Source organism: Pteropus alecto, unplaced genomic scaffold, assembly GCF_000325575.1.
Source record: "Pteropus alecto unplaced genomic scaffold, ASM32557v1 scaffold13, whole genome shotgun sequence".
Taxonomy (NCBI): domain Eukaryota; kingdom Metazoa; phylum Chordata; class Mammalia; order Chiroptera; family Pteropodidae; genus Pteropus; species Pteropus alecto.
In genome coordinates, this window is record NW_006434373.1 from 1,044,662 (window position 1) to 1,062,274 (window position 17,613).

Genomic DNA, 17,613 nt, shown 5'->3' on the forward strand with positions numbered 1-17,613 from the left:
ATTCTTGGGCAGCCATGAGGTCCCCGTGATATTACTTCACGGCATGGAGTCAGACAGCTTGTCTCCTCCTCTGTGTAAACACATCCTCGTTTGGTATGGCTGACACATTTCCTCCTGAAGCAGCCCCACACAGCCCATGCTGCCACACTGCATCATGCTTTGTTTCTGGAGACAAGGCATAGTGTTCACTTTACCGATCCTCAACAGCGGTAGCGCCAAGCAGAATAAGGTCTTTCTCTATCTGCTCATAGGCTTCTGCTAACTTCTTTTCTCGATCTTGAAGTGCCACCTTAGCAGCCTGCAGCAGTTTACAAATGCCTTCATATTCTTCTTGGATGAGCCTTTTGTAGGCAACGCACAAAGTCCGAAGCCCCTCCTGTGGGATACAATGCATTTCATGTGAATTCAAGTGTTGCTGTGCCAAAATATTATTTTTCAATGGTTTTCTTAATAGCTCCTTTCTCTAATTAGAATGACTAATCAAATAATTATAAGCCAACCAACATTAAATATAATCATTATATATCATAAAATTTTCAAACTAGTAGAAGGGGAATCAATAATAAAATCAAGGCCATCGGAAGTTAAGACTGTTCTTTTCTTTTGACAAATGAAGAGTTAAACTTTTTTTTAGGATAGTCATTTGCAATTTTATGGTGAATTGCAAGTGGTATTTCTAAAGTAACATGTTTTACATGGGAGTTTGTGATATACTTTAATCTTATTTAGCACTCGCTGGAGGAAAATTGGGCTAGGTTAGTAGTATGGGCTTAACATACTACAAAGTCTTACAAACCTATTTGGTCCACAGGAGAGTGAAATAACCTAAGAATAACAGATTCTCTACTGTGATGCTAATAACAAATTCTCTACTGTGATCTCTGTGTCACCACACACACAGAAGCATAATACCAGCCAGTGAAGCACAAGTAAGCTGGACTCTCAGAGCCTCAAGGGGCCACACATGGAGCATTTTCATTCTGTCAATGTGTTAGTTTGGGGTTTTAGTTGACTGGTGTGTGCCCCCTCCTTCCTCACTGTCTGCCGGGATGGCTGCAAGGAGATGGTCTTCTGCCCCCTTGAAGAAAACGTTATCAGCTTTCCAGGAGCTGAGAGAAGGCTCATGGCATAATCGGAAAGAAATGAGCACCTTTCCCTTATGAGACGCAGGTAGACAGAATGCTTGAAGCAACCTCTAATGTCAGAAAGCAAAGTTATTAAAAAGAGTTGAAAGAAAAGTTTAAATAGTTATATTTATAAGGGAAAGGGACCACATGATTAAGAGACGTAACATGGATTGGAAATCCACTCAGCTTGTACCCACTTCTGCAGAAGCTTCTAGGTTAGCAGACATAATGCGATGATGATATGCTAAACAGAAACGCTGAGTTTTAAAGTCTGGACTTTTCTGAGGTCCAAGCAGCAGTTGTTTAGACAGAACACACTGAATTCCAGTGTTAGTCCCATGAACTTCCTTTGTTCGAATATGACTTTCCTCTGAAAGAATGGGAGAGATGGACAGGAGAACTTGGGGCAAGAGAACATCTTCTCTCCTGTTCTGAGCAGAGATCCCAGGGTTCCATGATGAAAATGCTCTGTCTAGAGCCTATGCTATTTGACTCATGTGGCTATCAGTGCAGCCAGTGTCACACAGCCATCTGGTCACAGTGGAACGAGGCCTTATTTCAGATGCTATTTTGAAGTGACTTGTGGATTGGGGGGGTAACCTCATACACCCTCTATTAAAATGGACTACATCTGTAAATGGACTTCATTCTGTATGTGTACACTCAAGTGCTTCAAAGAAGTCCTTCATCTTCCACATCAACAGGCTTCTGACCTCTATGGGTAGCGGAAGTTAGTGACTTATTTTCATGATCCCAAACATAAAAGGTTTAATAATCTTAAACCTGCAGCTTATATATTGATTCCCACTGGTTCAATGACAGCTACTTTGTTTGACCAGTAGGTGTTACTAGCCATTTTAATAAGAATTTAAAGCCAAAAGATTTGCACATGACAGCAATACTAAACAAAGTTTAAAATTGTAGTAGCTGCTTCAGGCATGTGTGGTCTCAGGATAAAAAGGATGCCTCTTGGATAAGAGAAAATTTTAATGCTGTAATATCTCAAGTAAAGTGGGGGCAATGTGTCTAGGAGGAGCCACGCATCACTGGCTTAGAGTCTGATGTGGACAGGGGAGGGTGGTCCTGGGTCAGAGATGCACAGCCCGTCCCACACCTACGGCAGACCTTGAAAAGCGGGAGCTGGAGCCATGGGATGGGGGTGTCAAAAGCTCAGATCTGCTGGCCAACTGAACAGTGTTGCTGAAGTTATAGAACAGACTAAGCTACATGCATGCTTCAGAACGAGATGCGAGGAGAAAACCAAGCAGGGGGAGTCACAACGAGAAGCATAAATGCTAAGTGATTTTTGAAACGAATCGCTAAAAATCCTTCAGCATAAAAATCTATTTTTTTTTTACTACAATCACCACAAATGTGCTTATAATTCGAATCTCCAAAACATCAACCAACCAACCTAGCTCCACCTCAAAATAAAAACATGCCGAAGGTCTGCTGAGTGAACGTGCTGGAAGGTGGTGCCCAGGCCAAGAATGCCTCTGTGTGCAAGTCCGTGTTGTGCACACATGGCCCGTTCTGACTTCTAAGTGTGTCTCTCAGGGAAAAGAACACGGCGTTCTCAGTCAGGAGTCTTTCCTTCCTGATGAGACAGTAAGTGTGACGCTCGTCCCCTCAGCCCGGCATCTCACCACAGCATTGCGTTCCACTCTGGATCGGATCTGATCAACTTTGCCTTCTATTACTCGAGGAAATATGGAGGAATCCGCTCCTTTGCAAAACAGATAAATTTCTCCTATAAAATGAAGGAAAAAAAAGATATTCGATTTAATCACAGTATGGGGAAGATAAATTATTTTTCAAATTATGCTATTATTAAGAAATGAAGACACGGATACCAGCACTGAGACGGTTGTAAAGGAGATTTTGATAGATCAGTTAACAAATAAGTCAGGAAAATATTAAATTACAGATTACCCCAAAGCCTCAGTTTAGTCCTACAACTCTAGAAATCTCATATGAAAGGAAAAAAACTGGCTCCTGGTGTCCTTCTTCCTGTCACATCTACCTTCTCTCTTGTTAGGATAGGAGTGAGGAATAAAATGACCCTGGGACCAGGAAGGGGAGTAAAAAAACTAAGCATGTGGCTGACCCCAAGTGGGGAAAAATTTGCTGAAATACTGGGAGGTGAACATCAAACCCTGTTAGAATGCGATACATCTCGACAAAGAACATGATATCCAGGTCGTCCTTTGCATCAGTAAGAGTTATAACAAATGTCTGTTTTATAATTTTTGCCCCACACCTCAAGCAATGTCTCAATTACTTTGCAGATATTTGTACTGCAGATGCATACTTCTCTTCTCTCAAGATAAAAAGATTTTCTCTTCTAGATAAGTAGAGGAAACTCTCTAGTATATGACAAAGGGGAAATTAAAGAGACGGAAGGCACCAGCTCTGAAACATCAAGCCCTTGGCACAGGGAGGCTCCTCCTCTTTCAGCAAAAGACCTTTTTTCTGGCCTGCAAAGCCATGAGGCACTTTGCCAGGTGGGTTTGTTTATATCGGGCTCATGGAAATCCCGTGGCAGTTTGTCATAGGGACTGCAGGGCTGGGAGAAGGGGCATGGCTACTGCGACCCACGATGTATTCTTAATTTGTCTCTAGACAGAAAGCTCGAATGCTGAGCTCCCTGACTCAGGGCTGATCCCTAAAAACCCTAGACCGTGATGGCCCTCAGAAGTACATCCTGGAAACCAAATCGAGAGGCACCAAGAGAAGCAGGGTATTGTTCCACTGCAGCCAACTCCCCAGGTGGAGCGGGTCAGGAGGGGCACACTCCTGAGGCAATGGCTAGTGAGACCATACCAGTTGGTCTGCACCAGGAACCTAAACAAGGGCTGGGGAACTCAGCTATGGAATGCGGAAGCCCCTTGGTTTATTTCCTTGATCCCAGAAAGAACTAACTCCTCTGACATACACAGAGTGAAAACATTTAAAACACAACACAAGTGATGCTCATACAAGTCCTGAAATTAAACCAAGGGTAACGTCAACCTATGGCCAGAAAGAATGGAGTCTAGTGATGTCCGTATCGTCAGCATACAAAGCTGAGCTGTGGCTAAGCAAAGGTTGAGAAAGAACTGGGAGCACAGCCCAGCCCCATTGAGCAGGAATCTACCAGAGCAGGAAGTATGATCCCCAGAAGACGCCTACGTGACCGCACAGGTGTGTGACCTGGGGTTCTTAGTCATATACCAAGCAGCCTGATGTCAGAATCCATTTCCGACTACCAGACATTTTTTCTAGCCAATGCTCCTAAGTCATCAGATACAGTTTAGAAGAACTATAGTCCAGACAAAGTAATGATACATTCTTGAACAATAACACTTTTTTTTTCCCTAAGAAAATCATGGATGACTCATGGTAATGGCTTGTAAATGGCTTAAGTTCCCCACTGTTTCAACTTGTCAGTTCCTCTATACCAACTTTAGACGTGGAACAAGTTCAGCCTTACGACTTGGGTGAGGAGATCCTTCGACATAAAAATATCCAGAGTATAAGGCAACATTTAATATGCAAAGGACTAGAGCCGGCAGTATTTGGTACCAGTTAGATCCTGCTTTTCTAGTTTTGTAAACAAGCAAAAAGTTACTAACCCAGAGTGGTGGCCAGATGAATGATGTGATAGTAACTAAAAGCAGCACACAGGTGACGTGATCCTAACCTACAGCAGCGCCCACAGGTGACATGATCCTAACCTACAGCAGCGCCCACAGGTAATATTATTGAAATCTATTGAGCATTCTGTGGGCTCAAGGCCCAGCTCTGATGACTGTAGCGCTGAAGAGCTCTTGGAAAGAAACACGAGTTGTTAACTGGCTGCAGTGGCTTATGGTCTCCATTCTCCCCTAACACAATCAACCCTCTGTTGGGTTATAAAACTAGTGCAATTAGTGTCATCTCTGGAGATGTGTTATAACTTAGAGAAAAACTTGTTGAATTAAATATTCAAACTTCTCTTAAAATTAATTGATGCAGTGGCTGGTTTAGATGGCATGGCAGTTTCCCTTGTAAGCCCGCAGTTCCTCAAAGATGTCTTCAGAAAAAAAAAATGTAGGCATCTCGTGGATGGGATATTCTAGTGATGTGAATGTCTTGGGCATAAATTCTTAATGTGATCTAGCTCCCTTTCAAGCTTTTGTGATGCCCTTTTTGATGGTAATGGAGGTTGTGTAAGAAGATTCCAGTATCTGTGACCACGGCAGTTCAAGAGAATGCACGGCCGGGCAGAAAGCTGTGGATAACAGACGCATCACTTCCTTAGACTGTGATTGTTACTGCAGACTCAGGAACTTTCTCTAAGCATGATTTAGCTCCTAGACTTCACTTTCGTAAGGGGAGAAAAATCATAAAACAAAAGGCATTAAATTTCCACAATTCTGACCTCTGTGGGTAGGCATTCCACAATTTAATGCCTTTCTTCTGTAATTTCAAATGGCTTAAATTCTCAGGAGAGTTCTTCATTAGTGTGCAGTGGGGTAACCTTCTGCACTTAGGCTAGCGTTAGCATATCTGAATTTGCTTCAAACATCATAGGGTGTATGCTTCCCGTGTCTTGCTGACCCTATTGGCAAAATGTTTCCGTGTGTATGCGCAGCATTTATTATAAGTTATTTTATGTCCCATGACACTCAGTGCAAGTTTTGCCGGTGGAGCCTGCTCTTGTCTACCGTTTTTGATAACTTGGTTTAGAGGGGTTGAAAGCCTACAGATAAGAAAACCAGTTCTGAGACACGTGGTCTCAACCCCTTGGAAAATGATGCACAGAGTGCTGCTGAAAGATAGGCCTACAGCAACCTCACAATGCCTTCAATGGTCTTAGAAAACAAGGTATTGCTGGTTCCATCAGAAAAAAAGCCAGAATAGCTCTACTTAATTCTCTCAACATGAGTGTTAGATATTGGCTGATGTAAAATTTCCCAACATGCCCTCAGATCACTATTTTAAGCCGAGTCTGTTTAGTTTCAGGGTAGTGGCTGCATTTGATTGCTCACCAGATAACTTTCCAAAAACGATAAACACAGCCTGGTATTGCCTAGTTTCCAGAAACAAAAAATAAGATCCCACATCTTGATAAAATGCCATTTTCAAATTGCATTAGTAAACTGAATTTAGCAGTATTTATTGAGCACTCAGTAGTAGTGGTGACTATAAGTTCAGCATTTAGGACACTTTCAGTCTCACTAGGCCGGAAGAAGAACCAGCAGCTCGTATGACTGAGGCAAGCAGGAAAGGCTTCCTAACCAGTTGGCTGTTGAGCTGTCTTTGGAAAAGTACAGACAAGCAAGAGGACCTCCTTGTGGAAAAGACCCAAACAGGCAGAGGGCCTTACAGGTGGAAAAGTCCACACCAGCTATAGGGACTCCAGGTGAAAAAGTCCTCGCCAGGTAGAGGACCTCTACATGGAGAAGTCCATGCAGTGCCCATTTGGGGGTGGCCTGGGATTGAAAGCTGGGAAGGCTGTTCAGGGACTCAATGCAAAGATCCCGGGGAGTGGCTGCCTGATACAGGACAGGAGCCCACAAGGCCCCAGCAGGGACAGTGAGCACACGAGGATCTTAAGAAGACCAACATGATAGCAGGACAATAGAAAGGGGGAGACTGCAGATGAGAGGCCTTGGAAGCAGGTGCTGTGTATAAAGACTGAAAAGAGGGAAATAAAGAGACACTGTGGAGACAGACTTTGCAGGATTTGCAGTCAAGAGGAAGACCAAAGGTAACTCAGCCCGCCAGCCTAAGGTCCCTGGGGGAGAAACAGGAGCGTGAAGAGCTGAGGAGTGATGTCACCTATAGTGGGTGTGAGGAGTTGTGCGGCTCATAGTGGGCATGAAGAGTTATGTGACCTGTAGTTGGTTCATCTATGTTTTTTTAAAAAGGAGACTAAATGGTTAAATTTGTAAAGCTCCTATAGAATGTAAGCATCAAATTAAAACACAATCACAATGTATACTTAAGGAAATCAAAAGAAAAAGAAATTTCTACCTGTAGTGGATCTTACAATTACACTCATTCTCCTCCTTACTGAGTCAAAACTCAAAATTTCCAGCAATTCGAACCTGAAAAAGAGATTAAAAACTGTTTTAATACCCATCTGGTTCTGTACGTCATGAAATCTGGGTGTTTATCAGTCTTTCCACAGCAGGATGCCTGGGGTAGTCCTCTCCCCAACCCATACACAGTCCTTAAAAAAAATCAGCTGCACCCACATCCTACCCCCATCTCACCCTGAAGGGCACCATGGTCGAGCAGCCCTTTCAAGGAAAAATCTAGAGGCTGGATAGTTTCCACACACATGAGGAAAAAGTCTGGATTCACGTGATTTGGTGATTCTGCTCCTCGCTGCTGGCAAGAGAGCCCCACAGGGGACAGACAGAGGAATAAAAATTCACCACTAAGACCTTCGCCTAGGACATCCACTCCCCATCCATCCCTCTGGTGCTCATGGAGTTTGTGCATCAAACAAACTATATTTCTTATGTGCTGATTCACTCTCCTAAATTCTGTGGAACACAGACCCACAGGTCGTAGCAGAGTTTTTGATCCCTGAGAATGAACCAGTGTCCTTCATATTGATAAAAATCATTAAAAAGGCAAAGAAGACTGATATTTAATCAGCATGTGCAGTCTTATTATCAGAAGATTCATGATTTCTGTCTGGCATTTGAAATATTGAAAATAGTTTAGCCACTCATGACACTATCTCTGAAAACACCTTAGGGTCTAGAGACCCTAGCTGGCAGCTCAGGGGTGACTCTGTCTCCACTCACAGCCTGGTGAAGGGGTTCAGAATATGCCTCCCCAAGATGTGCCACTTTGGCATTTGGATTACTTTGAACTGAAGACAACTGAGATCCTGTGGGCTCCTGAGAAACTTTTATGTCTCCCTTAAAGAATTTAAATTAGGGGCCTTGACTATAATAAGAGTTATCACCAGAGATAACATTTTATGACCTAGCTATATGGCAGGACAAACATAATTATTGAACAACTGCTCCTCTTATCATCCTGCAATGACCTTTTGCCCCTCTGAAGCCTCAGGGTTCTTACCCCATCCTTAGATCAGAATGTCACATGTATTTCGTTTTCTCTCTCTGTCCTCTGAACCTCTTATGCATGTGGGGTCTCTTACTCTCTCATGTACATAGAATTCTCATACATACATATGTAATTAAATTTGGTCACTTTTCTCTCGTTAATATGTCTCATTTCTATTTGATTATTAGACCAGCCGAAATAACCTTGAGGGCAGAGGGAAGTTTCTTCCTCCCCCGCACTGGTAAGAGGTTCCCTGTGAATTCCTCAGCAGCACTGTGTTATAATTTTAGTAGTGATCCCACCTGCCTTTTCAGTTGGAAACCAAAAGCTAATAGCAATATGTCATTCTACCTCCCAGGGGTGCCCTCATGGCTCCCAGGAAGCCCCCAGACCCGCAGGGAGTAGCCCCGCTACGCTAATCTAGGACCGAGCAGCCGGGTCCGGATTCGAGGGCTTCACCACTCCTACTAACTGGAGTTTATTTTTCCTAAGAACGAAATTTTAAAATCTAGTTTTCTTGAAGCCATCACCACTAAGTCTTGTTCTTTACCACCTGTGTTTACCTGTATCCATTATTGCTCATTGAATATTTATGTTATTTATCAAGGAGAGATGGACCACCCAATCTTCTGAGTCAAAACACAAGGTATACCATTTATCCCTGGGACCAGTAATTTTGGACAGACAGTCCCTACAAATTGAGAGCGTGTGGGCACTGAGATTTGAAAAGTGAAACCATCCAATGTCCAGCTGGTTATCCCAAGCATACTTCCTCATACTGTTTTCCACAGGACACTGGGCTCCATGACCTGGGAGCTGGCGCTGTGAATTCAGGAGTCCATGAAGAAGGTGCTTCCTTCTTCCCCTTCATGAAGAGTGAGGGAATCACCAAGGGAGTGTTAGAATATACTAGAAACTTTGAGAACTCTTAGAGTAAAACTTGATTTTAGGTGGCTTAACCAAAAACTTATTTGATGATGCAACATCATCTAACCAGCTTCTCTAAATGTCCAACTCTTAAATTTTCCAGATGTTTTGGTGACATTCTTGGGATTATTACTGAGAAGAAAAGGGAATGAGTTATGGGAGGAGTACACAGAATTTCATTTTCCCTCCATGAAAAAACCTTATAAAAATAATTTTTTATATTTACCATCTCAATTGAACATACAGTAGTATCTTACCTTTCAATGTCATTGTCCCTATTTAATATCTCCATATAATTGTCCTTTAGCCTTAGGTACGTAAAACCAAGTCTGCAAAGAAGGCAAATCTAGTGGTTAATTTTGAATTCCGATATTCCTCTTTCACAGAATATTTGTTTTACATTTTGGTAAAGTTTTCTTTTCAAAAAAAGAAACAATTTGGAAAAAACAGGTGTAACAAACTGAATTATAAATTTAGTAAATTATAATACTGAATTTATTCACCATCTCAAAAAATTCTCCAAGAATCAGCAGATTTCCTGACTTTAGCCCAGCCTCCTGAGAACCACAGCGATGAAGTGTATTCTTATTGGTCGGTATTAACGGGTTTCAGGGAGACAGCAGCGGGTCTGTGGATTGGTCCCCCTGTCTGTACTGACCCATTTTAATTTACTGATCAGTGGGATTGTATAGTAGAGGTTACATGTCTAAATCAGAAGGCTCATGAGAGACTATCTATCTCCAGTCCGACTCTCATTTTACTGATGAGGTCACTACAGCCCAGAGCAGGCAGCCAGTCAACAAAACGTCTGCAGAACATTTAATCTATAACACCCTTCTCCATTAGCACGCACGTAAGGTGCTGTGCAGGCATGTGCTGGGGGTGCAAGGAGGAAAAGGACATGGCTCCTGGACTCAAGGAGCTTAAGGATAACGGGAGGTGGACACATAACATTTTAATATAGCATGTAGCCATAATGGTACGAAGGCACCATGGAGCCACAGGGACAAGGTGTCTACCTGACCCAGACAGGAGCTGGTACGGCAGCTGAAGGAAAGGTTTCTTGAAAAGTGAGTCTAGAATGACACTCAGGAACAGCCTGTCCTAACTTCTGATAGCTATGATTGAATGTGAATGTGGTTTAGTTTCTGAGCACCTGTTTTCCAAGAAGAGAGAAATCTAGCTTTGAGAAATTGCCCCTATGTATGTGTGAATTTATACATTTAATAAAGGTCTGTAGTGATACAATTTACATACTTGATGTCACTATTCAAATTACATGGGAATCACATGTTAGCTTAATCAACAATAAAAACTGTTCTAATTAGATGAGAGGTGTTCAATGCCTACTTATCAATGGCAGCAAAGAGTGGAGGTTAGTGCCTTTAGTATTAAATTAGAATCATAAGGTCTGAGAATTGGAAAAAAAAATTCCCTGACTTGAAATTATGCCACATATCTGGAATATTTAAAGTATTTTTCCAAGTTTGCTTAAAATGTCCTATATCATGAGGCAGCAAGAACTTCCAATAAAAAGATCTTGAAGGAAGGGGCAAGAAGCATACAGATTTAATATGATAGGAGACAAAAAAAGAGAAGCTAACAGTAAGAAAACTCCAGCACCCCAGGTTAATCCCATTCCATGTGTGTGACCTTGGGAAAGTGGCTTGACATCTCTGGGCATCAATTCTTTAGGATGGATGAAAAGGACCTGTCCTAAGGGTATCTAAGATTGTTTGCATTTTTAAAAGGCTGTGATGATCTGGAGTGGCTTCTAACTTATCGTAGAGGTGAGGAGAAAAACTACTCACATAAGACAGAGTGATAACGACTCTGGCAGCTGAGAAGATGCTGCATCTAACACTGACAGCAGGTTGTGTTCAGGACGGACGCCCCTCCCAATGTGGGAGTTGAGGAAATACTGAGCACACAGGCAGAACCTGCTCAGCAACCCCTTAGCAAACATCTCAGGCACAAGGGGCTGATCCAGGATTCTTCCAGTAGGTGTCCATGGTTGGATTGAAAAAGACTGGGAAACCAGATTGGCACACCCCTCTCATCTGATCCCAGACCCGCGTGCAGTCAAGAGACGTACCTCTGGACACCCTCGACTAAGGCCACCTCATCAGGTGAGGACGATATGTACACACAGGATTTCCCTGAGTCTGGTGACTTTCTGGGCCCATCCACATCATCGTCATCTTTCACCTGGATGGTGTGGCACAGACAGATGGCCCGGAAAAACAGTTCTTCTCGCTCCTATAAAAATGTAGTACAAAAACCCACACATCCATGGCATGTCAACTTAAAGCAGAAGGAAAATCAACAGATGACAGTAAACAATAAAGCAGGACATGCAACTTTTAAGGGTTAGGAAGTATTAGATTTGCCTTTGGTGGTCAGGAGGTGGAGTGTAACTGTGGCTTTTATTCATTCTTGAGCACCTCTACAGTAATCACGATTAAGACCAATTTGGGCTATGAAAACTGAAAGGAAATGAATGTTTAGTGAGGTGAAGCGATGAGTTCAAGGTCACAAGAGGGTGGTGGGGCAAACCTCAGACCAGCTGAGACAGTGTTGCTGGGCCTCTGGGAGGCTGGATCCCCTCAGGATTCCGGAAAGCTTTCCCAGGGGTCCTGGGATGACACCATGGCTGAGGGGGGCCAAGAAAGGCTGGACTTGTATCACATGTGCCAGAGGGAGGGAGTTCTAGCAGGTGGCGGGAGGGTACGATGCCTGTGGAACACCTTATGCTCCTCCCCTCTGAGGCGGAGGTGAAATGGCAGTTTCTGTATCAAAATCACCTGAAGTACACATAACAGAGGGCACAGGGCACTTGGTTATAAAAAGTTGTCATGACACAGCCCACTAAGGCAGGCTATCCTTCGTACCCTAGGTGACCCCACACAAGGCTCTGCAGTCACCAAGTTTTCCAGAATGGTCTCCTGTATGACCAGTGATGAGGGTCACAGCCCACTCTTGGGATGCTGAGATCTGGAGCCACAGCACTTGGTGTGCATGTGTGTGTGTGTGCATCTACATGTGTGCATGTGAATCTGTGCACGCACCTGAGGATGTGTGTGCATGGGGTGTATCATGTGAATATGTGGGGCATGTATCTGTGAATGTGCATGCCTGTGTGCACACGTATGTGCATGCAGGCTTACATGTGTGTGCGTGTGTGTACATGTGTGAGCACATGCATATACGGTATGCAGGTCACTTTGCTCACAGCCCACTGTTTGCCTTGCTTGTCCACATTTTTAAAGTTGTTCCTAACACAATGTGACCAGCCAGATTCACCGGCAGGAAATGGTGGCATCTCACCATTCTTCTCACTCAAGTCGCTAGAAGATTTCATGTCTTTTCTGGATCCCAGAACAAGAGGTGGCACTAGGCTATCTTGTGAACTGGGACCCTCGGACAGTGGGGCAGTGTTGGCCCCTGAAAGGAAAACATCTGCTGGGAGAGCCACCGCCTACCCTCCCGCTGACGCCTGGGGAAGAGTCGATCATGTCGATGCCAGAAGCGCTGGGGAGGACCTGCCCGTTGCAGACGACGTGGGGCACGTAGACGTGGCCCTCGATGCAGCACTCCTTGAACTCCATGTTGTTCTCCGTGAGGGTGCCAGTCTTGTCCGTGAAGACGTACTCCACCTACAGACACAAGGCTTGGCTGGGTGGTGCTGGCCAGGAATTTGCTCGGCCTTCTCAGAGAGGGAGAGGAAGCAGTTTGCTGCCTCAGACCCCAGGGCGGCCGTGTTTCCTATCACTGTTTTCCATATGAAAGGGACTTCGACTGGTTTTATGCCAAACAAACTCCTTTCACCAGGCTAAACTATGAGCATGGTGGACCATCCATCCTCCCCGACAGAGCCTGGCTCAGGAGATGGAGGGGAGGCCTTTGTCTCACCAGAAGAACGGTGGTTTTACTTTCCTCTGGATGTGAAGCTCAGAGAATATAGCCTCGCAGTCACCTTCCTGTGGGTGGAAACACTGGGAGGAGCCAGCCTTCCATTTGTTGGAAAGATAAGTGATTGACCTGAATCTTATGTAACAAAAAAATCAAGAATATATATAGGATAAACTTTTCTATAAGGTCTGGGAGGTCAAAAATCACAACATCATTTAAGGTTTAGAAGATACAATTCAAACAAATAAAAGAACAGAACAAATTTCAGACTATAAAATTGTTAAAACTATGCTAGTTTTAATCCCTAAATTTAAATAAACTCAGGTTACGTATTCCTTATGGATAACCGATGGGAGGTGGGAAATTCCGGAACCCGTATAACATGGCGAGGGGAGGCATGTGCTTTCAGCTGTCAGAGACCCCGCAGGACTGAGGGGCGAGGATGTTGGGGAAGTGTTGAGCTCAGTGCCCCCAACACACATCTCCAGGACACAGGAAGCAGGTAGAGATTAAAATGATAATAAAGTACTAAAGTGTGGGAAGCAGAAAACCCATAATAAAACCAGCTATGTGTTTTTTTAGTGTGTCTTTTCACTTAGATCTCTCAGCAAAATGTTCTCTTTTGTCATAAATCCCACAGCAGAAGATGCCTTTTCCATGAGTGCTTGGTTCTAACAAGCAAATTACAAGTACAAAGTAGTGCCCTATGAATTTTTTTGTTAAACAACTTGCCATCTAAACGCTTACCTGACGCTCTGCTGAGCCTCTCCCTATGACCTGGCAAATCAGTAACATGAATAAAGTCTGAATTCGTGATTACTTCCTGCCACAGCCAGTTATGTTGTCTGAAGTGAACGAAACCTGACTTTTTTCAAAGTGAGTCTCTACCATAATAATGAATATTTCATAATGTCTCCTACTTTAAAACAAGCCTTTCCACAAACCTCTGGAGCTCTTGTGTTATAGTCATTCAGACTAGACTTAGTCTGAATCAGAAGAATTTGATGCACTGAATACTGTTCTCATTTTTTGTTGTTATAGGAAAAAATTATTTCCTTCATGAATTTCTCAGGAATACACAAAATATACCATGTATTATTGCAAAGAATATAAAATTCACAGAGGTAAAACTATTCTGGTACTGAACAACCAAATTATGATTTACGCATTGCTGACTGAGACAGTACTTCACCACGAGGCATGTGGGATGTCCTAGAGGAATGCATTGAAAGTCAAATCCGTCAACAAGCAAAATATTATCTTTTAGTAACAAATATTCTCAACCCTAGGGGATGAAAGCAGTATGTATCTACCAGAGTCTAACCATCTATTTACAGATTGCTGTTTTGGGGCCACGAGGGAGCAGATTTCAGCTACTAGTCTGGAATATCTCTGTCTGCAAAAATACATCTCAAAATTTCTTCCCGTTAAAAAAAAATAATCAATTGGTGTTTACCAAATGCCCTTTCCTGCAACATAAAAGCTGGGAAAAGTTTAGATTGGGGTGGCAAGAAGGGTCCCACTGAAGGCCAGAGGATCGAGGCAAGGTCAGGGGACAGGCCTCTCCCTAGCTCTCTTTTCCAAGGGAGAGGTTGAGTATGGGGTCAGATAGACCAGGGTGAGCCCAGGCTTTGCCCCTCATCCAGGTGATCTGGATGGCAAACAACTCCTACATGTGGCAGTTCCATTAGACACTGTGGTGGGCGCTTCAACCCCATTATCTCATTCAATCCCCACTACATTCTGGCAAAACAGGCACCTATTATTATGCCCATTTTACAGACTGAGCTTGAGATGCAGAGAGCTCCGGCCACCTGGCCCAAGCCATGCAGCTGTGGAGCAGGATTTCAATATAGATATTGTGAACTCTGCAATATAGTAGACTAAGACTATGGAATTCCCTGAGGTCGCACTTTGCTCATCTTTAAAAGGAGGATAACTAGCTCACTGTGAGAACTGAGAAGTAAATCAAGCTCCAAAGTCGAGTGCAATTCCTATGAAATACGTGCTCAATAAACGTTAGCTCATTTTTACCTTTTCGCCCCAACTCACAGCATTAAAACCCAGAACGAGTACCACTTCAGCCACGGATGAGCTTATATCAACCACAGTTAATGTAATTAACTTTGTATAACTTGTAAATACAAAAGCGCTACCATCATACAAACAAAGCTAAAAAAAAAAAGACTTTGCTGTTCTTGTTCACCAGGTAAAGGTTACATCTCTCTGCATGAATTAAAATGAAAAAGTTGTTATTTCTCCATCCTGATGATTTGCCTGCATGATACGAATCATTTAGAACCTAGATACCTAGGAACATAAAATGGAGGAACTCGATCGTCAACAGATTATGAAAGACAATTCAGGAGACACTGACCTGTCCTAACTCTTCGTTTAAGTCCGAGGTGTTAACCAGAGGCCCTTCCCCCATTTCCTCGTCAAACATTTCTTCATCCCAGGTGATGAAATACGAGCCAAGGAACTTCTGCATCTCCACCGTGACGTACATGGACACGGGAATGATGTAGTTAAACAAAACCATGAAGGCCAGGAAGTCTGTGAACGCCCTGAGAAACTGAGAGGACACTGTGATTGCCCGCACCCGCGCACCAACATCACCACCATTGAAAACTTAGGCATAAATTACACAAGTGCAATTTCGAAATACAATTATTTCAAATCCAAAGATGAAGTTTATTTGGGGATGGCGGCAGCCATCAGGTTACTTGCCTGTCACCTGATTTTAGTGCCATGACAGGCCTCAGGCCAGGAGCAGACCTGCACACCTGTGCTGTGGTGCGGTAAAGAGTAAGTCGCCTGTTAGACAGTCACACTCTCAGGGACAGGAGGCCTTCTTGACTGAGAGCCAGTAGGAAACTTTATATTTTGAGACTGACAAATGACAAATAACAACCTGATTTGGTAATAACCTAAAGATGCCAAAAAATATCATTCTGGTACAAATGATTTTTCAGTATAGTTTTGTCCTTATTTCCTAGCCATTTAGTTTTATGGGAGGCCCAACTGAACACAGGAAAGAAGTGTGAATGTCATCTGGATTTGCACGAACCCCATTCTGGACTCACTGGACCCTAGTCTAGATTTGTATTCAGCTCAGGTCTGCACTAAGTAGATACTGGTCCGGATTTGCAAACACTCTGTACCGAGTAGACACTGGTCTGGATTTGCACATGGCTCACGTCTGGACTCTGGACCCAGCCAGAAAACTGTACTGTTTCTTCTGTTTTGTTTTGTTTGTTTGTTTGTTTTTTACGCCTACAGCACCTGATCTTCCTAGGTGGTCTCTCATCCAAGTACTAACCAGGCCTGGGCCTACTTAGCTTCCGAGATCAGACCGGATTGGGCTTGTTCGGGGTGACATGGCCATAGACAAAACTGTACCGTTTTAAGTAGAGGAGTTTCAATCAAACTATGTTAACATGCTGGTTGGGGAAAAATACTTTTGATAAACATGGGCAACTGAATGGAAATCCCCCTAAGGAAAACTGAAAGCAATTCTTACCCTAATTTCCATATAATTGAGATTCCTTTATTCCATATACTTACCATTTATCTCACATCATTAATGAGCACTGAGCATGCTCTAAATGTGGGACACTGCGCTGGGTTCCAGAAACACCAAAAGCATTTAAGGTGTACCCTTATGAATTTACTATGGGAACAAATATCTTTCCAGACTTGTATATTCAAATACTCCAAAACAGGCAAGAGCAACCGGTGTCTACAGCTAGAGGCAATTACTACCTCCGATATCAATGAATGCATCTCATACAAAGATTTAACCAATCACAACTTCATCATGTTCTCATACCACATTTTCACAATGACGGCCTACAGAGCATTCAATCGCTAGAAAGGAAATCACTTTCCATACCAGGTTCCTCTGTCTTTCTGATTCGGTTTTCTGATTATACCATGGCTCATCTCGGAATGGTTCACTCTGCCATACATATTTCAGGACAGTATTTATCAGTGCTTTACTGATTAGAATGCAGAGGTACACAATAAGGAATACATTCATTGACCTAAAACACAAGACAATGATGGTTACTTAATTTTTGCTCCCCAAAGAATCTAGAGCTGTGCATCATATGGCAAGATGAAGAAGCAGACTAGAAATAGCCCAGCAACAACTTTTAAAGAATTCTCTCCCAATTAATTGACACAGTACAGATAAAAGTGCAAGCTTAGCTCTATCCAAGTCCACTCTGTGGTCACTGGTGTGTGATTCTAGAGGCCACAAAGAGCTAAGTAAAGGAAAAGTTCTGTAAGCAGGAGAGAGAATTCTATATAACCGCATTACTGACGAGAGTTTCTACACTGGCTAGAAGTCTATCATTTAAGGAACATCCAGAAATCAATTTCTTCTAGCATTAAGCATCAACCTATGAGTTTCAAATTTAGGAAGGAGAGAAGGAAGTGAACACTAAGGAAAATGCCCTCTGTGTAAGAATAGCGCTGAATCCTTAGCTAATCAATGTCTTAGCAGATCTTATGAAGAAGGTGTTACTTTCTAATATCTATTTATGAAACCTATTTTTCAGTGTAGACATCTGGAAACAAAGCATTCCTG

General features: G+C 43.0%; 1 protein-coding gene across 5 annotated transcripts in view; it reads right to left on the reverse strand.

Moving 5' to 3' along the window:
• The window catches only part of ATP11A (ATPase phospholipid transporting 11A), a 142,565-nt gene that overhangs the window by 25,847 nt on the left and 99,105 nt on the right, over positions 1–17,613 (reverse strand). For all 5 annotated transcript variants that reach the window (XM_006909355.3, XM_025045005.1, XM_025045007.1 and 2 more), the window contains exons 11-18: positions 16,915–17,065; positions 15,397–15,594; positions 12,590–12,763; positions 11,203–11,366; positions 9,365–9,436; positions 7,128–7,201; positions 2,774–2,877; positions 195–376 (exon numbers count right to left, since the gene is read on the reverse strand). In XM_006909355.3, the coding sequence (XP_006909417.1) occupies positions 195–376; positions 2,774–2,877; positions 7,128–7,201; positions 9,365–9,436; positions 11,203–11,366; positions 12,590–12,763; positions 15,397–15,594; positions 16,915–17,065 (1,119 nt within the window). The remainder of the gene's footprint in view (positions 1–194; positions 377–2,773; positions 2,878–7,127; positions 7,202–9,364; positions 9,437–11,202; positions 11,367–12,589; positions 12,764–15,396; positions 15,595–16,914; positions 17,066–17,613) is intronic.